The sequence below is a fragment of the Rhipicephalus sanguineus genome, unplaced genomic scaffold (assembly GCF_013339695.2).
Source record: "Rhipicephalus sanguineus isolate Rsan-2018 unplaced genomic scaffold, BIME_Rsan_1.4 Seq10967, whole genome shotgun sequence".
Taxonomy (NCBI): domain Eukaryota; kingdom Metazoa; phylum Arthropoda; class Arachnida; order Ixodida; family Ixodidae; genus Rhipicephalus; species Rhipicephalus sanguineus.
Genome location: NW_023614315.1, coordinates 343,587 through 369,566, shown reverse-complemented (window position 1 = coordinate 369,566; position 25,980 = coordinate 343,587). Strand labels below are relative to the sequence as shown.

General features: G+C 47.3%; 1 protein-coding gene across 4 annotated transcripts in view; it reads right to left on the bottom strand.

The window, feature by feature from the left end:
- Positions 1-3,770: 3,770 nt before the first annotated feature.
- The window catches only part of LOC119376133 (uncharacterized), a 302,522-nt gene continuing 280,312 nt past the window's right edge, over positions 3,771-25,980 (bottom strand). Inside the window, exon 12 of one of the 4 annotated variants that reach the window (XM_037646065.2) lies at positions 3,771-4,873. In XM_037646065.2, the coding sequence (XP_037501993.1) occupies positions 4,750-4,873 (124 nt within the window). In that variant the 3' untranslated portion in view covers positions 3,771-4,749. Of the gene's footprint in view, positions 4,874-6,541; positions 6,595-25,980 lie in introns of those variants that run through there. The other 3 variants (XM_049411363.1, XM_037646066.2, XM_049411364.1) reach the window with 3 other exon arrangements.

Below are 25,980 nucleotides of genomic sequence, written 5' to 3'. Positions count from 1 at the left end.
CGGGAGAAATTTCGGGGGCATGTCATGTCACAAATAACACCACACTTTGTGTCAGTCAACCTTCTCAGTCGTTACAAGACAAAAAATTCAACTTTATTAATCGACTGTAAGCACGCGCCTTGGTTGTTTGACTTTTTATGCCTCTTTATGACGTGCGCGACGCACTCCCATTTTTGTATATATGCTTTTTTTTCACACGTGCTATAAACTTTCAGTTGTGTGTGAGCGCTGGTTTGAGCATTTCCATCTTTGTACTGCTCCTTTTTTTTTTCGCTCTAAGTATTATTCCAACCTGTAGTTATAGCACCAACTAAGGTTAGTAGGCACTTATTGTTCGTTACATATATGGTGCGAGCGACGCAATGAATGTATCTCATTTCCCCAAATGCCGACTACACTTTCTAGTGTACTCTTTAAATATCAGAACCTCACACTGTACTCGTCGACAGTGTCGATGGACGTTGATTCCAAATGCATCCGCCAATCATAGACTGCTCCTGCACTTCATAGGCAACCGAGCTGTATATATATTTTTTATTTATGCCGGAAGGCGCACTGGCGGCAAAATAAATAAATAAAAGGTGATGCTTCTGAGCCGCTCAACTGGTCCAACAGTGGGACAGATGGAAATCGTCGAGAGGCCGTAGCAGCTAAACACTGAAGTTCGTGATTGAATTGCGCAGTAACATGTTGCACCTTGCCAAATTCACTGTGTCTAAGAAGTCCTGGCATGGTGCAAGCGGACAGCTACAGCGCGAGGCCCGCGCGCTCTTCGCGGTGGCTGCTGCGGCGTACACACATTTCCCATGAGCGCTTGCGCGCCCGTTGGTGGCGCTCGTCTCCTTGAAAAAGGTCTATTGTAGCAGATGTTTTTCAGTGAAACAGTCGGCACTGTTCGACAATAAGACATTTAATTCCCATGGTAGTGCAGCAGCAACGAGTTGGTCTTTGCAGTCTATGTGCTATTCTGAAACAGGTGACACAGCTAGCTTTCTCTTTGATTTGGTACAGCAGTGCATTCACAAAATGCAAGCTTTTGCAGCACTGTCAGAAACTGGTGCAGTGAGACCTAATCTTTATGCCCTTTTACCAACTCACTTGACGACCATGTTTCCAATATGTGACCAGACAGCATCTACAGTGCCTGCCACCAATGCAGTAACCTTCAGCAAATCTGGTGGCTATAAGTGTACTGGGTCGTCCACACCTAAGGTGAACACCTGATTAGTATTCAACACCTCATAAAAGCTTATGTTTAATACATAACTCGGGAAAATTATCATTAAGTTTATCGACACCATGATTAGATGTCATCTAACAGACGTTTCGCTCGTGAACGTTCTGGTTTTACTGGCTTGAATACTGATGAGGTGTTCATCTTAGATGTGGCCGACACTGTACACCGCTGCCCCTGCTGAATGTCACACAGCTGCTATAAGCAAAGCTTTCTTAACAAAATGACTGCCAGGCAAAAAATCAAAGCAGATTTCTTGCTATAACACTTGGCAAGTTCTAGTCTCAATTATAAAACAAGAGGAAAAATTTAATTCATATATAAATGCACTTTAACAAATGCTTAGTTTGCCAACATGTGTTTCAGTGACAAAATTATGTCCTCCTTGTTTATATTTTGTTCACACATGTAGCAGGATATACAAAATTAAATATGCCAAAATGAGTAAAGCCCTGCACAGCTAGGACACTTGCTTAAATTTCTGCAAGACTCGCTCACACCTCCTTGCAACGGTATCTGAACATTCATTATTTATTTTATTTAGTAATGCTGTCAATCCCGCCAGGGACTTTTACAGGAGTGGGTCTAACAGACATTACGTACACGCATTCACACAAGCATACAATAGCTAGATAGGGTTACAAGAAATAATAATCGTAATGTTATTAAGGATGGCAAAAAAAAGATAACATATAATCGCTTTATCTCAGTTACACATGAAGCATAATGACACACGCAATTATGACAGCGTCTCTAACTTGTTGCTCACGGCACAGCGTGACCAGCAAGTTCAACAAATTTGTCAACAGTGGGTTGTGCGACCACTGTCTCGGCTGAAGGTGTATTCGCAACGCTGTACAAATGGCAGCACAATACCTCATTTACTTCATTATAACCAAAAATTTGTTATATCTGCTATCGTTGTATCAAGCTTTCACTGTATACATACGGCTTTGACCCTAGGGTGAACACCTTCCTACTAGCGCAATGCGGGGGGATAATTGACACAGCATGATTACAAATTACCTGCAATAATTTATTTTTTCAACATTGCAATATTTAGTCACCTGTGCAACTCATCTGTGTAAAGAAAACTCCTTTATACATCACTGTAATACGCTCGGACATGAAACAAATTTGGCAACTCAAAACAGCGTCATTCGCAAAACAACTGTGGCCTTGTTTCTACATGTTACTGATTTGGAGCCTAGGGACTACTTGAACGCCGCTTGTTTTCCTTTCTGTTGCCAAAAACATTCGTCGCTGCCATGAACTGCACAGCTAGCTGACTTTTTTTGGAAGCTTGGTGTGCATGCAGCAAACGAATCCTCAAACAGGGTTGCCAGAAGCAGCAAGTGTGTTTGGCACTGCCAAGCACGCTTGCGGGACAATAGCCCTCAATGCGGGACAGTCCCACGAGTCACTGACTGGTGGTCACCCTGTAAGCTGTGCCAGACATTTTAATGCAAAAGATTGAGCACGTTGACATAGTCTGTCGCTAATGTGAAGTTTAACTTGTATTTATTTTTTCTCGCTCGTTGTGCACAGACCACACATTAGGTAATCTGTAATACCAGTAAATTACAAAACTAAGATTTGGAAGGGGGCCTGATGAAGAGAACACATGGCAAGGCCTGGTGAGCCTGTTTGCAGCACAGCAGTATGACGTTGACCATCACTGAATAGATGTGCTTTTCACAACTAAGCACAGCTACCAGCACTACCAGCAGTGATTGTTGAACTGGCAGCCACATGAGCAGCCACTTTCCCATCAGGATAAATGTCATTCCTTGCTATGTGCTCATGTCTGTTCTGGTCTCGCTTTTTTCAGGCTGCTAGTGATTCCAACAAGTGGTGCCTGTCAAAACACAGAAAGCAGAGCTTGACTCATTCTGATTCTGATCAACCTTAGCTTGACAGTCATCATAATGTTGGATTCCGCAGCCATAAACAGCGTCCTCACATGTCTGGATCTGCCGATAGTGTGCAAACTGTTAAACATGACTTTTTGTTTTTTAACTGTTACACATCGGTGTTCGCTTGTTATGAAGCTAGCTCCGACAGTTATCACTCTTCCACATACAACCTGCTAGTATTACAACCTGCTTCTTCCCTGTCTGCGTGAAATGGTTATCATGCCGTAACTCTGGATTAATTTTGACCTCTTGGGGTCTGCACCAATACATAAGAACCATCAAAACGACCATGCAAATGGGCCTAATGTGATACTCGAAGCACTTCTGTAGCTCAGTATGCTGATGCACCTTGTGCTGCTCAGAACAAAATGTGACTTGCAGAATAATGCCTGGTGGAACCATATAAACAAATACGCGTGACTTAAAAAGGCATCTACAGTCAATGTGATAATTTCAGTGCTATACTTTTGTAGCATATGTTGCAGTAAAATAAGGCATGCCAGCTTGAGACCCAGATGAAATAGTTTATTTCAATAATAATTGTTGGGGTTTAACGCCCTAAAACCACAATATGATTATGACGGACGCCGTAGTGGAGGGCTCCGGAAATTTCGACCGCCTGGGGTTCTTTAACGTGCACCTAAATCTAAGTACACGGGCCTCAAGCATTTTTGCCTTCATCGAAAATGTGGCCTTCGGGGCAGCAGTCGAGCACCATAACCACTAGACCACCGTGGCGGGTGAAATAGTTTATTTCCAGGAGATTGTACAGCTTGCTTTCTGATGTCAAAATGGTTATTAACGGGTGCTGGACATTAATCCACTTAAACCAGTTGAACGGATAAATGCAAAGCACTTAATTTAGCTAGTGAACACTGGTTTCTTCAAGATCATCACAAATTATTCTTTTCTTGTGTTTTGTGCTAATAGTGACTAAAAGAGGCGTGTAATTGGAAGGTTGCAGGTTCGGTCCCTACTGATGGTAAGTTTTTTTCATCAGCTTTAATTCTGTTCCATTTACGTCATAAATATGACATTACATTTAAAAACTCCATATAAGGTCTGCTATGCCTTCCTTGCCTTCATGAGTGAAGCCAAGGGGACGTTAAATACCCTTCCTTCTTTCATTCATGCATAGCAATGGTCTCATTCCGGCGAGGGCTTATTGGCAAAGACACTCCCGGGTTTACGTGCACATAAATACCCGATAACGTGAACGGCTCCATTGGCAAAGCATCGGGTGCGTTATCCGAAGGTTGCAGGTTCTGTCCCTGCCAGCGGCAATTCGTTCACTTTACTTTCTTCACATCCCTTGGCTTTCTTTGTGTCCAAAAAGGAAACGGGCCTTGTTTCATTGCCTTCCTGAGGTTGTGTCTAGCGAAATGCTTAATCTGTTTCGCTTCTTTGAAAATTAAAAGCATGACATAAAATTGTTTGAATGAAACAAACAAAATTATAAAGCTAATCATATTTTCTAGGAGTGTGGTTTACACATTAGAGATGTCTATCTTGGTGTCATCAGGTGCATAAACGGTGCCGCAAACAAAAGAATGCTCACCAAAGGCACTCGGATGAGGTGAAGTAATGCAACAACTGTATTTACAACTTTGCACTTGTGTTGCACTGCTGTCCTTGATAATGGACACAACCATCACCACAGTCTCTTGGGCACCATTGGCACACTGCTCCATGGAATGCACTCGTTCGAACCATCAGGTCTTTTCTGCAACAATACACAATTAGCTCATTCCAGGACTTGTTAGTGAGCTTTCTTTTTCTATCCTGTACACATGCAAGTACAACCCAGTGGCTACCAAAGAGTATTATGTACCCTACAAGGCTCCATACCATTTTCATCCTGTATGTGTGCCACTCTTCTAGATATTGCATTCACATTTGTTATAAAGTGCTCTCCTATTATAAATGCTGAAAAAAGTGAAAGCACACTTTACTTGCAATCCACCTTGTGTTATTGTGCTGCCCTCTATTGCATGCCCTTGGATATGATTTGATAGGGTGTCAGAGCTTTTGCCTGGTGATTCGTGTGCTTGTGCCAATGTTAGATGAGCTTGTGCATCTCCTCAATCTTGGTGAATCAGTAGGGTATTTCTTGTAAGCTATGTACCATTTTTCCAAAACTGGTTAAGAAGCGCCCACCGCAGTTTTATGTTGGCAGAGAGGCCAGTAAAACTACACCGTTGCAGCTTGCCAAGGTGTGTTCAAAAAGTATTTAACCTTGTTTTCCCTTTGTGAACCAATGGAGACTTCCTTCAGCAAAATATGTATGTAACATTGATGCGCATGCCTGAGTTTTTTTATACCTGCAGAAAGCATCACTTGCTGGCAGTCGGAGTGAGCATAGAAGACAATGGTTTATGCACATTTTGCAGCGTCTGCAATGTAAGTGCTAATGACGCAGTGAAAGAAGGCAAAGAGCTCACTGCCTCTTTACTCTGTCATCTTTCTTTCAGAGCTTTCGTGGCAGATTCTGCAAAATGAGTGTAGTGAGCGCTTGTCGGATTTCAGTACACGAGCAGAGACATTGCATCAAGTTTTGCCAAGGGTTTGGCAATACCCAAGAGGAAATCTTTCACAAGATTCAACAGATTTTTGGTGACGATGCCATCTTGGATAAAGGAATGGTACAACCGCTTCAAAAGATGGTCGCACATCAGGGGACAGAGAACTGTGTTAAGACCCTCAACACGCCAAAATGAGAATGTCATTCTAAAGACACATTCTAAAAGTGTTTCTAACATTTCCGTGTACATAAGTGAGGAGTCTACCTTGAAGGGGATTAGATTTTCGCATAAATAAATATATTTCTGTTGACCAAAGGTTCAATACTCTTTGAACACACCTCGTCTGCCAAAGCAGTTACTGTCCCTGATTTGTAAACATTTTTTCTTTACTGCCTGTCTAGACATTTCACATCTTTACTTGAGATAACCCCGCTAATGGAAGGATGGTCTATCATATTGGCTAAAATGAGCCCTGTTTTTCTCATTAGCTGTGAATTTTATTTCTTTGCTGAAGTCAATAAAAATGACTTTTGGCACGTCCCACATGGAAAAAAGCGAAGATCCAGAAGAGTCCGATCATGTGACCTTTTACTGGTGTATGCGGTTAATGGTCTCTATATTGGTGCTGAAATGCCCTACACTTCTTTTTACAACCTTTTCTAACCTAAAATGCGCAGATAAGCCTTCATTTGTAGTGAGCAGAACACCTTTGCTTGGTGTATGGTCCGATGCTCAAGCGCAGCATGAAAGTTGTCAGCTACGGGACTAGCAGCATTTGTCAATGAGTTGGAGAAGTACCAGGAGCGCCTGGCTGGTGAGGCGGTAAAGAGACTTGACATGACGAGAGTTTGCTTTGAATATTAAAAAAAAAGATGGTTCAAAATGCCAAAATGAAGGTGGTTCAGCACAGTGGCACTCATTCCTGTGAAAGCAGAACACTGAGCATAATGAACAGTTTGCGAGGAGGGTTACCAGCATCACTATCACTTCTCAGAGATACTGGAGGAGGGTTTTTTATCACTTTTTTAGAGGCTTCTCGGACCAAAAAATTCTGCTTACAAAATATCCATGCACTTTTGGAATCAACTGCCACAGGTATAACCACTACCAAGGGGGAGCCTTCTGTTGCGGCGAAAAAAAATGGGTAAAGAAAAATTGGTTATCAGTCCCTTTGCCACTTTCAGTGATGCTACCGAGCACTTCTGATATGGAGCAATTTGTGGAGCAGCAAAATCTTCATTTTGGAGCACTTTGGAGCAGCAAGAATTTCCATTAGGAGCACTTTGGAGCAGGTAATTTTGCATCTGGGAGCACCCTGGAGCAGGTAATTTCACATTCTGGAGTACACTTGAGAAGCAAGTTGCATTTACATTCAGACACAGAATAATTATTGTAGGGCTGTTATGGTTTGGTTGGTTTTAATGGTGCATAAGCAACTTAGGCTATCATGCACCAAACGCATGGTATGGTTATTTTAAAATGTCGGAATACCTCGCCGAGTCCTTGTCTAGGCAAGGGCCCCGAGGAGACCAACAGGCTAAAAAGACCTCGATCTTCTTCTCAGTAGTGAGAGGCTCATCGAGGTGTCCCTGTGTATTTAGACGGCACAGGCAGTGGATTTATAGTTTGTCTAAAATGCCTACTTCTCTTAGGAAGCCAGAAACATGCGAGTTATCAACCAGCGCGTCTTCACTTAAGAGCAATGCAGGATGAAGAGGTACATGTTCTCTGTAAAATACGGTAAAATGTTTTTTTCTTAGTTCTTCCAGTTTAGTACATGACAGTAAAATGTGTTTCACTGAGAGCTCACCTCCGCATCTCTCACACAAAGGTTTGTCTTGCCAGTAAGAAATTGTGCGTGAGGTGTGTGTGTCCAATGCGTAGGCGACATAAAATTACTTCTATGAAACGCTCCTGGTGTGAGCATGACTTCCATTCTTCTATGGTTGTTAGACACAATATTAAGAACTAACAGACAATAACGCCAAGGAAAGTATAGGGGGTGTGATCTGTAGTATTTAGAATATAAATGTGAAGAAAGTAAAGTGGACGAAAAGATGACTTGCCGCCGGCAGGGACCGAACCTGCGACCTTCGAATAACGCGTCCGATGCTCTACCACTGAGCTACGGCGGCGGTCATCCTCCCGTCCACTTTGTGGGGTATATATGTTGATTTAAACCTAGGAGTGTTAGTCAGCGCCAATCGCAGCCATGGCGGCGAGTGTGGAACACTTTTTTTGCCTATTGGCGTCACGTAGCACGTGATCTTTTTACGAGCTGGCAGCTGACCAATAATCCCTCGCATACTACCTGAAGGCATGAAGTCTGCCAGGACGAGACCCTTGCTATGAATGAAGGAAAGGAGATGATTTTCAAGGGCTCGTTTTATCTTTGTTAGACACAATATGAAGGAGAACTAACAGACAATAACGCCCAGGAAAGTATAGGGGGTGTGATTTGTAGTATTTAGAATATAAATGTGAAGAAAGTAAAGTGGACGAAAAGATGACTTGCCGCCGGCAGGGACCGAACCTGCGACCTTCGAATAACGCGTCCGATGCTCTACCACTGAGCTACGGCGGCGGTCATCCTCCCGTCCACTTTGTGGGGTATATATGTTGATTTAAACCTAGGAGTGTTAGTCAGCGCCAATCGCAGCCATGGCGGCGAGTGTGGAACACTTTTTTTTGCCTATTGGCGTCACGTAGCGTCACGTAGGATCGTACTACTGCACGGTAAACTTGTAGTAGGCTTGCCCTATCTGAACCCCAGTGTTTGCGTGACAGGACTTTCAATATGTTCAGAGATTGGGATGTTTTTTTCTTTAGCGCATTTACGTGTGGAAGAAATGTAAGCTTCTTGTCAAAAATTACACCCAGGAACTTGTGTTCATTTTTTACTGGTAATTCAATTTGGTTTAGATGTAAGATAGGGTCTGTCTGTATGCCGCGTTTGATAGAGAAAAGAATGGCCACTGTTTTTTGTGCAGAAAAGCGAAAACCATTTCTGCCTGCCCATGTTGCCAATTTATTAATTGTTAACTGTACCTGTCTTTCGCATGTTGATGTGTTGCAGGATGTGCTAGCTATCTGGAGGTCGTCAACGTAGAGTGAATACATAATTGACTTCGGTATTATTTTGCTGATCGAGTTCATTTTCACGACAAATAGCGTTGTGCTTAAAATGCATCCTTGTGGTACTTTATTTTCCTGCGTGAAGTTTTTCGATAGCGTCGAGCCTAGGCGCACATGAAATGAACGGTTAGATAGGAAGTGTTTTATGCAGTTCAACATCCTACCACGGATTCCTAGCTCAGCCAGGTCCTGGAGGATTCCAAACCCCCAGGTGGTGTCGTATGCCCTTTCTAGATCAAAAAAGACAGCCAGACAGTTTTGTTTGTGTACAAATGCTTCACGGACAGTATTTTCGCGGCGTACTAGGTGGTCGGTTGTGCAGCATGCTTTTTTAAAACCACACTGATGAATGTCGAGGAGTCTGCAGGAATCTAACACGAATGACAATCCTAATATTAAGAACACTTTCAAAGGACTTCGCTAGACAGCTGGTGAGAGCTATAGGTCTGTAGCTACTAGGATCTGTTGGTGGCTTTCCCGGTTTCAAAAAAGGCACGATAATAACCTTCTTCCAGGCTTCAGGTAATTTTCCAGATATCCACACTTTGTTAAAGAATGTCAAAAGTGTTCTTGTGGCAGGTTCGGAGAGATAGGCTAGCATTTGATAGTGTATGTCATCAGGTCCGGGTGCAGTCTGCTTACCTGCAGCCAATACAGAGTTGGTTTCTTGAAAAGTAATTAAGCAGTTGTAGGGTTCGTTTGTATTGCCGCTTGTTGGAAGCTTTTCGGCTGTATGTTTGTCTCTCAGAAATGATTGTGTGTAATGAGATGAGCTGGAAACAGCGCAAAAGAATTTACCCAGTATATTTGCCTGTTGTTCAATACTTGTCTGTACGCCAGGGGTTGTGAGCAAGGGTAAGTAATGGAAAAAAAACTGCCGTCTATCTTTCGGATCCGTTCCCACATTTCTTTTAATTTGGAGTTGCTGTTTATGGAAGCGATGTATTTTTGCCACGACGATTTTTCAGCGCTGCGGAGGATGTATCTGGCTTCTGCTCTGGCCTTTTTAAAATTTACAAAGTTTTCCGGTGTTGAGTACCTGCGGAAGGTTCCCCAGGCTTTGTTTTGCTTCTCTGCATTCGTATGTGTACCATGTTTTGTGGTTTTGTTTTACCAGTCCAGAGGTCTGCGGGATAGATAGGCGCGCAGCTGTAATGATACAGTTTGTGATACATTCATTTAGTTCATCTATGTTGAGGTTGACTATATTTTCTAGGCTAGCTTTTTCTTGAAAGAGGGCCCAGTCGGCTAAATGTAGCTTCCAACGTCGTGGTTTTCGTTGGATGATTTCAGGTGAGGTTGTTAGGCTGATTACTATGGGTAGATGATCGCTTCCGTATGGGTCATTTAGGACATCCCATTTGAAATCCATAAAAACGGAAGGTGAACAAAAGGATAAGTCTATGCAGCTCATTCTTCTTGAGCTAGAACAGTATGTTGGTTTTCCTGTGTTTAGTAGACAAAGGTTATTGCTTAATATAAAATCCTCAATTATTTGGCCTCTAGTGTCAGTTTTTTCACTACCCCAAAAGCTGGAGTGCGCATTAAAATCTCCGACTACCAGGAAGGGCTCTGGCAGCTGTTCTATCAGGTGTTCTAAATCGCAGATAGTTGTTTTAAGATGCGGCTCCAAATATACGCTGCACACTGTAATCGTTTTAAATGCGTGTATGATGGCCGCCACGGCTTCTATTTTTGTTTTAAGTTTATGTTCCCGCGCTGGAGCTCCACTCTTTACTACAATAGCAACACCCCCTGAGAGCCTACTTGCCTGCTCTCGGTCTTGCCGGAATACACTGTAGTTTTTCAAGATGTTTCTGTGTTTAGGACCTAAGTTCGTTTCTTGTAAGCACAAGGCTACTGGTGATAGCGTGGCTAGTATGTCTTTTATGTCGCAATTAGGTTATGTAGGAGTTCCCTGCAGTTCCAATGTATAAAAGCCATGTTGTATAGTATATGGGTAGGGTAAAAAACGAAGGTTTTCTTTTCAAGCCCAGTAATCCTGAGCTTGTCTTTTTTCCGATCCAAGGAGTCCCATCGTCCTTCTGACGTCGACGGCCCAGCACTACCTTGACTCGTGTCCATCGCATCGCCTGACACGCTGGACGTCCGTACTGAATGTACAGATTTGTTTGCGTTTAGCCTTGCCACGTGGAGAGAGGCCTTGGGGCTCGCTTACCCTGGGGTCCGCACAGCCGGCGTTCTAGACAGTAGTGCAGCGCGAGCTGCGTCCACTTAAAACGCAGGATGCCCTGCCCCGGCGTCACCAGGTGTGCCCTGGGCAGGCGCTGTAGGCCGCTGTGTTGCCGCGCCCTGTTGCAGCACAACGGAATAGCTTCTGCTTTCAATGAGCGAAAGACGCTTCCGCGTTTCTCTGAAACTGATGTTTCCTTTAACTTTGAGTGTGACGATGCTTTTTTCTTGTTTCCACGTTGGGCAAGCTCGCGAGTAAGCAGGATGACTACCCTCGCAGTTCACGCAGTGGTGTGGTTCAACTTTGCAGTTTTCAGAAGTGTGTTCGTGAGAAGCGCACTTAGCACATGTGGTTTGGCCTCTGCAGCTCTGTGTGCCGTGGCTGTATCGTTGGCAGTTAAAGCAACATCGCGGGTTCGGTATGTATGGGCGTAGTTTGAGTTTGGTGTAGCCAACCTCCACATGTCCGGTAGAATGCTCGTTGCGAATGTCAGAACGAAGTGCTTTGTTTCGATTTCCTTGTTTTCTCGTTTGATTTTTATTCTGTACACATTCGTGACGTTTTGGTCCTTCAGTCCATTTTGAAGTTCTTCTTCAGTCATATATTTCAGGTCATCGTCAGAAATGACGCCTCGGACGGTGTTTAGTGATCGGTGCGGGGTAATGGATACTGGAATGGTCTTCGAAGGCTGTGATTTTTGAAAGGTTCTCGTAGTGATGTTGGTAGAGCACTTCTAAAAGAAGGTCCCCGTTGGCTAGCTTCTTTATTTTACATCCTTGCCCTAAGGTGTCTGTTAGGGTTCTGGAGTCTTTGAAGGGAGAAACCTGTCTAGGCTGTTATTTCTAAATGCTCGCTGTGAATCACATGGAATCTGGGGAAGGCGCTTTTGTTGTTCGTGAAGAACTTAGCTGTCACGTTGGTGCGCGTCCTCTTCTGAGGGTGGCGATCAGGTGATGAAAGCGAAGTGGCCATCAAATTTGTATGTGTTTCAGCCGCGGTAGCAGCCGCCCACCACGGAGCCCAACGAGGGGACGGGACAGGAACTCACAAGGAAGACCTGCCCGCGCCAGCCGTATACCGAGACTATAACCAAATATGGCTGAACTCAGGGTGGTTAGCCACACAAGGTTAACCCTTGCGTCTCCGGTGAGTCTCCACCACCCCATTCCCCTCTCCTTGTTCTTTTCTTTCTTTCTTTTTTTTTGCCGGATCGTTCAATAAAGTTGTTCACTCACTCACTCACCCTTGCCACCGGGAACAGAGGAAATAAACTGAAGATACGAGAAGACAGGAAAGATTAAAAGTGAGACAGAAAGACGAAGATGTGGGGAAGAGAGACAGGAAAAGGCGACTGCCTATTTCCCCTGGGTGGGTCAGCCCAGGGGTGCCGTCTACGTGAAGCCGGGGCCAAAGGGGTGTGTTGCCTCTGCCGGGGGGCCTTAAAGGTCCAACCACCCGGCGTCGAACCCCCAGGATCCCCTTTTCCCCGGACACGGCAAAGCCACGCACGGCGAGGCGCGGGAGAAGTCAAAACCCCCTGTTAGCTCGGGTCTGTGGTGTCGCTACACACCAAACGCCTGCTCGCGCAGACGCCCCTGCGAGGGTAGGGATGTTATGAATGCCTAGATACATATATCGATTGGTTGCGAACCTCACGGAGAAAAAAGTAAGGGCAGCTATGCATTAGTGGCGCGAAGACTATAGGGAAACAGTGGAGCTGGTGGCGTTCCGCTCCTCCTTTTCCTGCTCCTAACCTTCACTTTCCTTTCCCACCCCTTGCTATACTATACAAGACTGGTATGCTTCACCTTCTCCCCTCCTCCTCACGTTCCTCCTTACCTACACTTCCCTTTCCCAGCCCTTGCTATACCCTACTATACATGAAATTGACTAAAGTGCGTTGGCGGGCTAGTTGGTTGTTCATGCTTAGTTTCTACAGCGCGACTGGACGCGGACGGAGAAGGAACACGCAAACACACACACAGCGCTGACTTTCAACTGGAATGTTTATTTTTCATATGCACGTGACGCTTATATAGACACACGCGAGCAGGTGCACACAAAACAAGAAACAAAAGCAGGACCCAAACGCGCATGTTCTGCCTCAATCACAACCAGTTGCCACCAACCTAGAGTGACGGATCCAGATATCTCTTTTCCTTATCTGTTAGTGACAAGGATGGCATGCTGACACATGTATCATTCATTTTATCTATTTCATACGCTTCAATAATTTCTCTAGTCAATCGATCTCTTGCCCTGTTGAGAATACTAGTTTTATCAAAAATGGGAAAACAGCCACATCTTTGGCAGTGAATGGCAAGGTGTCCGGAAATAACATTCGTGACATTGTACTTATGTTCGCGCAACCTTTGATTCACACAACGGCCGGTCTGGCCAATGTACACACGGGAACATGGCAGCGGGACGGAATAAATAACATTTTTACTGACGTGTTGTCCCCTCTTTTACTGACGCATGAAGTCCCGAAGGACAATTTCATACGATTTTTGGACATAGGGTTGTATTGCCGTCCAAGAGGTGTTTGCTGGAGCTACGAGCCTAGAGGTAACAAGCCGGTGTTGCCATTTGCATCGGCGCACTCCAAGTTAGTCAAATGTGCCGTGATTCAGTCGTGTTTCCACAATTCTTTGTCCAAGTCTTGTGAGCATAAGATTGAGGAAAGTTTGTGGGGCCAGGCCAAGCGTCTGTGCGACTCCAGTTACCCCATGAGACTGTTGTCAGCGGTGGCGGAGCGCCTGAAAAAAAGTACAGGTCTAATCCGAGTGAGCATCAGAGTGACACTCGAAGGAAAAAGCTCGCAGTAGTGCCCTACATCCGCACCGTATCTCACAACCTGAAAAGGATTGCGAGAAGGTCCGGTGTGGACATTGTTTTTTCCGCGCCCGTTCGACTGCAGGGACTTTGCAGGCGAGTGAACGCCGAAAGAAAAAAAGAAAATGCTTCGTGTTCCACTAAACATAGCGAGAAGTTTGTTGCCTGCGTTAAAGACGTTATTTATTCCGTCCCGCTGCCATGTTCCCGTGTGTACATTGGCCAGACCGGCCGTTGTGTGAATCAAAGGTTGCGCGAACATAAGTACAATGTCACGAATGTTATTTCCGGACACCTTGCCATTCACTGCCAAAGATGTGGCTGTTTTCCCATTTTTGATAAAACTAGTATTCTCAACAGGGCAAGAGATCGATTGACTAGAGAAATTATTGAAGCGTATGAAATAGATAAAATGAATGATACATGTGTCAGCATGCCATCCTTGTCACTAACAGATAAGGAAAAGAGATATCTGGATCCGTCACTCTAGGTTGGTGGCAACTGGTTGTGATTGAGGCAGAACATGCGCGTTAGGGTCCTGCTTTTGTTTCTTGTTTTGTGTGCACCTGCTCGCGTGTGTCTATATAAGCGTCACGTGCATATGAAAAATAAACATTCCAGTTGAAAGTCAGCGCTGTGTGTGTGTTTGCGTGTTCCTTCTCCGTCCGCGTCCAGTCGCGCTGTAGAAACTAAGCCTACTATACAAGACTATGCTATGCTTCACCCTCACTTCCCTTTCCCAGCCCTTGCTATATACTATACAAGACTGCTATGCTTCACCCTCTCCCCTCCTCACCCTCACGTTCCTCCTTACCCAAACTTCCCTTTGCCACCCCTTGCTATACTCTACTATACAAGACTATGCTATGCTTCACCCCCTCTTCATCTTCTCACCCTCACGTTCCTCCTTACCCACACTTCCCTTTCCCACCCCTTACTATACCCTACTATACAAGACTATGCTATGCTTCACCCTCTCCCCCTTCTCATTCTCACGTTCCTCTTTACCCACACTTCACTTTCCCACCCCTTGCCATAGCCTACTATACAAGACTATGCTATGCTTCACCCTCTCCCCTCCTCCTCACCCTCACTTCCCTTTCCGACCTCTTGCTATATTATACTATACAAGACTGCTATGCTTCACCCTCTCCCCTCACGTTCCTCCTTACCCACACTTCCCTTTCACACCCCTTGCTATACTATACTATACACGACTATGCTATGCCACGGTCGCTGGATGAAAAAGCCCACGGGTACGGCCTGCCGCGTAGTCCGAAACCGGCGTGACTGTGCTAGTTTCCCGGACCACCGCCGCGGCGCCACCGAGGCCCGCGGGATCACATGCGCGGACGCCCGAAATCTTCTAAAGTCCATCTAGCGTGTACATATCAGTTAATTACCGACCTTTCTTGTACATAGTTGCAGCTCCTGGGAATTTTCGGTGCCTTCCCCAAGATGCAACTTCGCGCACCGATCGCTTTTTGCGGATAAGTAATCGTGGGCATGTTTTTCTGGTATCCTAGAAGACCACAACTAACCAACCTGGAGGCGCTACACCTTTCCTAATGCATCGAAATTCTTTATTTTTGCTCTGAGTATATTTCTTCAGATTTAATGATTTCATTTCGAAAAAGTGATCTGAAAAATTGCAGGCGCCACTGTTTATTTTACACAAAATAAGATAAACTTTTTCCTTCCTCCAAACATGTTTATAGTACACATACGACACGGTATCGCATGCAACTGCCATGAAATAATGCTATAGCATGTGTGCAACCATCTCATAGAAGGAGGTTCGAGCCACTTTGAAATTTCAGTGACTGTAACTTCAAACTGACAATTGGGCTAGCTGTTACGGATTAATTGAATATGAAAACGGTCAGACGGAAAGAGCGATGAAAAGGCTGAAAACACACGAACACAACTGCTTGCATTTCTGCGCTTTTCAGTATTTTTCAACAGTGAAGATTAAATATGGACAACACGTGAGAAGTTATTTTGTTTATTATCAATTCAGGGCTCATCCCTGCTGGCTGCAAACGTTGCATCCGGTGGCCGTGACACCCCCTTCCAGTTTTCTCTTATCTCTTGTTTTTTTATTAGTTCCCACCTTTCAACCCACGGCATCTTTGTCATCGGTTCCGGTTGTTTACGAACACTGTCGCGTTGCGGTGCCGTGCGTTGCTCCGGAATGCCATGTGGTACTGATGTTGGTTGCCGTGAAAAGCAGTGTATCTCTTTCATTCAGAGAGTTGGGTTGTCTGTGGTCATCTGCGGAATGGGGCACAGACTCGAACTTACCTCAGCAAAACATGCGGAGACAAAAAAGTGCAGAAAAGCGGCTGGTGGGCGACGACAAGATTTCATTTCAAACGAATATACGTGGCAGCCAACACACACGTTGAGAGTCACTCACAGGGAAAAAGTTAAGGTGGATCGGTTTTGACAGCTATATGGTAGACAACAACAAACTGTCGTATTCAGCATGTGCGTTATCATCTAGATAGCCCTAGGCATGCGCAGATGCACGCGCACGCGCCTTATCATGTCAGCTAACATCTGGGTATATTAACCATCACGGACTAAGAATAAACAGAGTTGTTTGAGGTACTGGGTCGGTGTAGTTACTTCGCGATCCTGCGGCTCTCCGACGTAGTTCGGCAGGGCATGGCGGCGGATACCACACAAACAAAAAAAGGGGGGGGGGGGGGGGTAAACGCTTTTCGTATACTCGCCTCTGTTTTCTTTTTTACGTTATTTTTTATTATTGTTTTGCTATGGCTCCAGCTTGTGAGCCCAATTTTTGGGTTCCCTGTCTACTTCCAGTCTGTGCAGACCATAAAACCTTTCGTTTGGTCTTTTGATGTTAGCCAGGCACTGGCGAATCTTTGTTGCACACCACCGTGCTTGTCTTCTGGCAGTCTCCGTCATGTGGTTCTGTCATCTATTACTGTTTATTTTTTCTATTATGGTGGGCGACGACATTGTCTACAAAGGCACCTGTGCTCGTTCCAACAAAGGCACATGTACTCGACTGTCCTACAGCAGCCGTGGTTTTGCGTGTGTGTAAATAAGAAACGTGTCACTTGACCAGGCCGTCTCGAAAAAAAAAAAAAACCGGGTAAGCGATTGTCACGCATGAATGTGTGTAATATATATATATATATATATATATATATATATATATATATATATATATATATATATACAGTGATGCTACCGAGGACTTCTGATTTGGAGCAATTTTTGGAGCAGCAAAATTTCCGTTTTGGAGCACTTTGGAGCAGATAATTTTGCATCTGGGAGCACTTTGACGCCCTTTCTGTCCTGTGCTTACTTTTTTCCTTGATGGTACGCGTCTTTTTGGTTTTTCAGTGAGCACTTTGGAGCAGCGAATTTTACATCCTGGAGGGCAATACAGAAGCATATTGCATTAACATTTAAGCACCTGAGTATTATTATGGGGCTCTTATGAAGGCTAGAAATATTTCGATTCATTGCAAATCTCAAGGAAAAAAATCATCTCAGGAGCATAGGCGTGCGCACAGGGGGGGGGGGGGGCAGGGGGGGCGGCTGCCCCCTCCCCTAATCACCTAAGGGGGGGGGCGAAATCTACCCCGTACATTGACCCTTGCGATAGCAATTATATGGACACTCTCGGCGGATTTTTGCCGTCGCCGTTGCCGTAATTTTCCGTATAAAGTCCAAATTAATAACATCACCACGCGCATTCTAGCCGCGGGTAAAAGCTCGCGAGCGCTGGCGACGAACGCGAAGCGAAGATTAAACTAGCCGGCCGTCTGTCCCCGCCGCATGGACAGCGCATGAGATAACATCTTCCCGCGTGCGGGCCTGCCGTCGATTGCTCATCAGAGGGGAAACGCCCCGCCCGTCTTTCGTAAGGAGCATGAAGGGACGCCAGGGGAGCGGTAGGGGGGGGGGGTGGTACCGCATCGTTCGAAGGGCGCAGTCGCTTGCGCGCGCGCTATCTCGAGGCATCAGGAGACGGCTCGTAAACTTGCTGTGCTCTCAACGCTTACTTCGCGTTTAGAGAACTCAGAGCAAGAAAACGCTTCGGTTCCTGGAGGGGCCATATTCGCTTAAACCAGCGTTTTGTTCAGTTACGCGAGATCGGATCCAAAAGAGTTAGCGGCTAGTCTTACTTCGTTTCACAATACAATTTTTTGGTATCGCATTCATTGCTTCGCTCTTAAGCGAAACTTAGTTTTTTTTAACCGTCAGCTATTGACCCCCGAAAGCGAGGGGCGGACGTGTAACATGGCGTAGCCGCTTCACTGTGGGCCGTCAGCGACGGGCCCGCTACTGACAGCTGCGCATTTGCGGCTGCTCCGACCAGGAGATATTTTACTAATGAGATGACATTTTTAAAAAAGCAAGCAAAAAATTCGAATTGGAACCCTAGCACGTGAGCTCGAAAGGGCAGGGCCTTTTAGGGGGTATTTACCGCAGAGTGATTACAAACTCGGACGTGCTGGCGGAAGGAAATACGAAAAAGCTGTTCTGGATGAAGATCCATGGATAAAGTATATCTGAGGAAAAGTGTCAACGCGTTTCCACCGTTCGCGTGCTCTTCCATAAACGCGAAGCAAGGAAAATTCGATATTGTCCCATATATCTACTGCGAGCGATCCCAGATTTCATTCCGCGATGTCCGGAAACAGAAGTGACAGACATTTTAGCTGCACTCACGTAGTTATTACTGAACATTACTTTCCTTACGTGCCATGCGACGCTTGAAACGAGCTATCAGCAGCGTTTCTGGAACAGACGACGTCCGCCGATGAATCGCCGTCGCACTTTCTCGCTACCGATAGGCCTAGGCGTCACGAGCCTCTGCAGAGAGCGCGTTTTGCTGTCGAGCCGACTTGCAGAACAGAAGCTCCGTCAGCACCGTGCATGGCATCGTGGCTTACTCGGAACGCACGCGCGAGCGCTATTTATTCAACGGAATAATTCTTGGTCCATGATTGCGCGACTTTATTGGCAGCCCCAAGATCGAGCTGCACATGTTCTGACGCGCCGGCGGTGCGATTGCTGGTGAATGGTGATAGACGCCTCCAAACCCGAGACTTTGGCGCAGTTTGGCGCAAATTTCGTCGATATTATCAGGATGGCGCAGTAAATACAATTTGGTGCACTTTGGCGCAGTTGGCGCAGGAGTGGAATCACTGTATATATAAATATATATATATATATATATATATATATATATATATATATATATATATATATATATATATATATATATATATTTATATATGGGCTGGAGGAATGCACCCATGTTGTGTTGGGGCTTCAAAGCATTGGAACTCGACTAGTGACTACAGGAATGTACCTCACCTGGACGATCTTTGGATATCAGCGGAGTTTTTGTTTTCTTTCTTTTCTCTGCTTTTCTCTTTTTTTCTTTTATTCGGGAAACACGTGTGCTTCGTAGGCCAAAGTATGTGCACGTGGGGTGTTGACGATTTTTTCCTTTTTTTTCAAGAAACACGTGTTATTCTTATGTCAGTCAAAGCATGTGCACAAGCGTATTCGCGACTTTCGTAGGCCAAAGTATGTGCACGTGGAGTGTTGACGATTTTTTTCTTTTTTTTTTTTTCTTTTTTTTTCAAGAAACACGTGTTATTCTTATGTCAGTCAAAGTATGTGCACAAGCGTATTCGCGACTTTCGTAGGCCAAAGTATGTGCACGTGGAGTGTTGACGATTTTTTCCTTTTTTTTTTTTTTCAAGAAACACGTGTTATTCTTATGTCAGTCAAAGTATGTGCACAAGCGTATTCTCGACTTATTTCGGCAGGTTTCTTACCTCTCTCTCTCTTTTTTTTTATTTTTCTTTATTTTTTTATTATTTTTTTCTGTATGTACTTTTTCTTAACCTTTTCCTCTTTCTCTCGGCTCGGAGAACGATGATATAAAAGCGCATCGAAGCCTGGTAAATTTCATCCTGATGAAGATCGGTCTCCGATCGAAACGTCGACAAATAAACAGTTTTTTAGAAGCGTATATCTTTTTCCTAATATATATATATATATATATATATCTATATATATATATATATATATATATATATATATATTGTGAGACCCTCTCCCCTCACGTTCCCCCTTACCCACACTTTCCTTTCCAATTTATTGCTATTGTAGCGCCCTCGTTCGGGCGGCGCGCGATGGCGAGAGAAGAAAATAAAGAAGGCGCTAGGCCGTGGCACGAGAAGCCACGGCTCACGTTCCTTGCTGACATCGATTATGGTTCAGGCGTGTCTTTCCTTCGCTCCTGTGGCATAAGCCTACAAGTGGTGACCTAGGACGAAGACAATGACTGACTCGAATGCACCTTCAACTGAACAAGCCTCCCGTCTGCAGGACGTCTCGGCCGTGGAACCGCGTCTCCCATCTTTCTGGCGACAGGACCCGCAAGTTTGGTTTCACCAGGTCGAGGCGCAATTCTCCCTGTACCGCATTGCATTGGAAAACGACACGCTACTACCACGTAGCCTCAGTCCTTCCTCCTGATGTTGCCAGCGAGCTCTCCAACCCCTCGGACACTACGCCATATCAGCACCAAGGTGCTGGAGCGATTCATGCCTTCGGAACGCGTCCGCCTACAGCAGCTCCTTGCAGAGGGGGACCTTGGCGACTGGCGCCCCTCCCAACTACTGCGCCGAATGCGACAGCTTCTTGGGGAGCGCGACGTCTCTGCCCACTCAGCGTTGCTTCGCGAGCTCTTCCTCCAACGCCTTTCTCAGCCAATCCGCCTCGTCCTCGCGGCGGCCGGCGACGTCAACCTCGACCGCCTGGCGAAACTCGCCGATCAGGTCCATGAAGCGACCTCCCCATCTGTCAACGCTGTCTTACCACCAGCAGACACAGCGATTTCGCGCCTTGAGGCCCGCATCGACGAACTCACCGCCTCCATTGCCGCACTCCGGAGCCCCCTGCAGCGTTGCTCGTTCGCCTCGTTCCGGTCGTCGAGCTCTTCCACGCACACGAGATGCTCGGAGTCCCAGCCCTCCACCTCTCTGCTGGTGCCACCGGCGTTTCCGACACCGAGCCACGAAGTGTACATCTCCATGTTCGTGGCAGGGAAACGCCTGCCGGGATCGTGCACTGACGGCGGCGTGTGATCTCACTTCTCGTTCCAGCCGCCTTTCCTGGTCAAAGACCAGCTATCGGGCGCCAGGTTCCTTATAGATACGGGCGCGGAAATTAGCGTTGTGCCCCCGACTAAGGCTGATCGTTCGAAGTCACAGGGGCAAGTGCTTCGTGCTGCCAACGCCTCGTCTATAGCGACGTACGGACTCCGATCTCTCACCTTCGAATTCGGCCTTCGCCGCATTTTCCGGTGAGCTTTCGTCATCGCAGACGTAGTTCAACCGATAATCGGCTTGGACTTCCTCTCATACTTCGATTTGGACGTCAGCGTGCGGCGGCGCCGCCTCATAGACGGTCAGACTCGTCTCTCCATCTCGGGAGTCCTAGGACGTCCGACATCGCTCCAATGGCCATCCGCATGGTCATACCTTCCTCACCGTTCGAAAAAATCTTGGCGAGTTTCCCGAAGTTAACAAAACCGTGCAACCTCACTCAGCCGCCTAAACATACGGTGACACACCACATCGTCACCCGGGGTCCACCGGCAGCCGCTCGACCACACCGCCTGTTTGGAGACCGCCTAGCTATTGCTAAACGGGAGTTCGACCACATGCTGCAGTTCGGCATTATACGCCCGTCGTCAAGCGCTTGGGCTTCCCCACTGCATGTGGTGCCAAAGCGTGATCCTGGTGACTGGCGTCCTTGTGGGATTGTGGCGAATTGGGCCTGTTGGTCGATCATCTTAAACACTTCGCAGCGCAGGAAAAACAGACACAAAGAAGACGACACCCAAAGCGCTCGTATGTTGTCTGGTGTCGTCTTCTTTGTGTCTGTTTTTCCTGCGCTGCGAAGTCTTTAAGTCCTTGTGGGGACAATCGAGCGTTGAACGCCAAGACTGTCCACGACAGCTATCCCCTACCTCACATCCAGGATTTTACATCGCGCCTCGACGGCTGCACAATTTTCAGCAAAGTGGACCATGTTAAGGCGTACCACCACATTCCTGTCGAGCCCGCCGACATACCTAAGACCGCCATCACGACGCCCTTTGGGTTGTATGAATACGTGCGGGTGCCTTTTGGACTCCGCAATTCGGCTCAAACTTTCCAGCGGTTCATTTCTGAGGTCACACGGGGCCTCCCTGCTGTGTTTGCGTACCTTGACGATATCCTCATCGCCAACCGCACGCCTGATGATCATGAGCACCATCTTCGCGCTCTGTTCCAACGTCTACAGCAGTACGACCTCGTTGTGAACGCCTCGAAGTGTACTTTCGGCGCATCTGAGCTTGAGTTCTTGGGCCATCACATATCATCTAAAGGAATACGCCCTCTCCGGTCCCACGTTAAAGCAATCCAGGATTATCCTCAGCCTACAACACTGCGCCAATTACGCTAATTCCTGGGGCTTGTGAATTTTTCCAGGCGCTTCATACCACACTGTGCCGAACTGCTACGACCGCTCACCGACCTCCTTCGGTCAACTGCCGGTCCGTCCTACGCCATTCCTTGGTCGTCAGAGGCCCAGGCCGCCTTTACTGCTGCCAAGCAAGCGGTCGCTAACGCCGTGCTTCTTATTCATCCGCACAGCAACGCCCCTACTTGGTTGATGGTGGACGCATCCAGCGTGGCAGTCTGAGCCGTCTTACAGCAGCGCATTAACTCCGAGTGGAGGCCCTTGTCGTTTTACTCTCGGAAGCTACTTCCTACTGAGACCCGCTACAGCGTCTTCGGCCGGGAATTACTAGCCATCTACGCTGCGATACAGCACTTTCGGCATTTTCTGGAAGGATGCTCGTTTTACGTGCTGACTGACCATAAGCCACTGGCGTGTTTTCCGCACTAACTCATCCAAGTACGTGCCCCGTGAACTCCGCTATCTTGCTTATATATCGGAGTTCAGGACTGATATCCGCCACGTCAAAGGAGCTGACAACACCGCCGCAGATGCCATTTCTCGTATAGCCGCGGTTGACTCTCCATCTCCAACCATCGCCTGGCCCTCATTCTCCTCCGCACAGCAGGATGATAGAGAGCTTGCTGCTTTTCGGGAGAACCCCCGTTCTCTCCGACTACGCCTGGTGCCTCATCCATTATCATCTGAGCCCTTGTGGTGCGATGTCTCAGCTGACCTTCCCCGCCCTTTCGTTCCCGCTTCATTACGATGCACCGTTTTCTACTCCTTACACGACATCTGTCACCCCGGAATTCGGGCTACTCAGCGTCTTCTCACCCAGCGCTATGCCTGGCCCGGAATCAACGGTGATGTGCGCGCATGGACGCGCCTGTGCCTGCCCTGGCAAATGACAAAGGTCTCCCGTCATACTAAGACGCCTCCCCAACCTTCCCTTCCACCCGGCCGTCGTTTCGACCATGTTCATCTAGACATTGTGGGCCCTCTACCAGTGTCTCAGGGGAACCGTTATATACTGACCATGGTCGATCGTTTCACTGGCCAGAAGCTGTTCAATTTCAAGATATTGTCACGTGGTCGTGACGTCGACGAAGGCAGCAGTGAACACGTCCGAGATGAAACTCTTTATTTCGCCGAACTTGTTGCCGAGAAACTAAAAGTCAAACTACAGCAATACACTGATAGCAGCGGACAGAACGTCGACCGTCGATCAACTGACAAGCGGTCACACGCGTCGGCTTTTATACAGGCGCTATCGAACTTTCCAGCAATATCGCTGGTGGCGGCGTAATCTCTAGACAAAGCTGGACCATTCGCGTGCGGGGCGCAATCTTAACAAACCGATCTACTACAATCGCGACGCTTCTAGAACACTACTTCGCGGACAGCGTCGAGCGTTGATAACCGTCCCTGCCGGTCAAACCCGAATACATCAAAACAAGACAAGAAGTGGGCGTGGCACTGCCCCCCTCTGAAAAAGCATCGTCCCGATGCTTGTGAAAGAACATAGAAGAGAAAAAAAAAAAACAAGTGCATACACAAATAAATTACAATAAGAAAGGAAAAAAACAGAGTCCCCAGGCTCGCTAACGCGCAAAAAACGGCTTAAGGCGCACGGCATGGACGACTTCAGGTCGCGCACGGCGCCGCTGAGAGTTCGTAATGCCGTCAGGGACAACCTCATAGTCGAGTGCGCCGAGGCGTCGAAGTACCCTGTACGGTCCGAAATATCGTCGAAGAAGCTTCTCACTAAGTCATCGTCGGCGTATTGGCGTCCATACCCATACACGGTCACCGGGTTGGTATTCCATGTGGCGTCGTCGAAGGTTGTAGCGGCGGCTGTCAGTCGTCTGCTGGTTCTTGATCCGTAGGCTGGCGAGCTGTCGTGCTTCTTCGGCGCGCTGTAGGTAGGTGGTCACGTTTGGTAGCATGGCGTCGAGCGTCGTTGCCGGGCTCCGTCCGTAGACCAACTTGTATGGCGTCATCTGCGTCGTTTCCTGTACGGCCGTGTTGTACGCGAAGGTCACGTACGGAAGGATGGCGTCCCACGTCTTGTGTTCGACGTCGACGTACATGGCCAGCATGTCGGCGATGGTCTTAATTAGACGCTCGGCGAGGCCGTTGGTCTGTGGGTGGTACGCGGTGGTGCGGCGGTGGCTTGTGTGGCTGTATTCCAAGATCACCTGAGTCAGGTCAGCCGTGAACGCCGTACCTCTGTCGGTGATGAGAACCTCTGGGGCGCCGTGTCGAAGGACGATGTTCTCAACGAAGAACTTGGCTACCTCAGCGGCACTGCCTTTGGGCAGGGCTTTTGTTTCGGCGTAGCGGGTGAGGTAGTCGGTAGCCACGACGATCCATTTATTTCCGCAAGTCGACGTTGGGAACGGCCCCAGGAGGTCCATCCCGATCTGCTGGAATGGTCGCCGAGGAGGCTCGATCGGCGGAAGGAGGCCTGCTGGTCTTGTGGGCGGTGTCTTCCGTCGCTGACAGTCTCGGCACGTCCTTACGTAGCGAGTGACGTCGGCGGCAAGGCGCGGCCAGTAGTACTTTTCTTGTATTCGTGCGAGCGTTCGGGAAAGTCCGAGGTGTCCAGCCGTTGGGTCGTCGTGCAGGGCATGCAAAATTTCTGGTCGCAGTCCCGAAGGTACAACGATAAGGTAGCTGGCTCGGGCCGGAGTGAAGTTCTTCTTTACGAGGACGTTGTTTTTCAAGGAAAATGATGCCAATCCTCGCCTGAATACTTTTGGGACAACGATGGTCCTGCCCTCCAGGTATTCCACTAGACCCTTCAGTTCCGGGTCGGCTCGCTGTCGTTCGGCGAAGTCTTCGGTACTTATGGCTCCCAAGAAGCTGTCATCATCCTGGTCGTCGGGCGTTGGTGGGTCGACGGGGGCACGAGACAAGCAGTCGGCGTCGGAGTGTTTCCTTCCGGACTTGTACATGATAGTAATGTCAAATTCTTGAAGTCTTAGGCTCCACCGTGCAAGGCGACCTGAAGGGTCCTTCAAGTTAGCTAGCCAACACAAGGCGTGATGGTCGCTCACAACTTTGAAGGGCCTGCCGAAGAGGTAGGGGCGAAACTTTGACGTAGCCCAGATGATGGCGAGGCACTCCTTTTCTGTTGTGGAATAGTTGACCTCTGCTTTAGACAGCGACCGGCTAGCATAACTGATAACCCTTTCCAGTCCGCCCGTCCGCTGCACAAGGACGGCGCCGAGTCCTATGCTGCTTGCATCGGTGTGAATCTCCGTATCGGCGTATTCGTCGAAATGCGCAAGTATCGGAGGTGTCTGCAGGCGTCGTTTCAGTTCGTGAAATGCTTCGACTTGCGCTCTTTGCCACCTGAATTCGACGTCGGTCTTCGTGAGCTGCGTTAGTGGCTCGGCGATCTGTGAAAAGTCTTTGACAAAGCGTCTGTAATAGGCGCACAAGCCGAGAAATCGGCGCACGGCCTTCTTGTCGGTGGGTGGCGGGAAAGCGGCGATGGCAGCTGTTTTCTGCGGGTCTGGGAGCACTCCAGTCTTGCTGATCACGTGACCCAAAAACAAGAGCTCCTCGTACGCGAAGCGGCACTTTTCTGGCTTCAGGGTGAGCCCGGAGTTCTTGACTGTT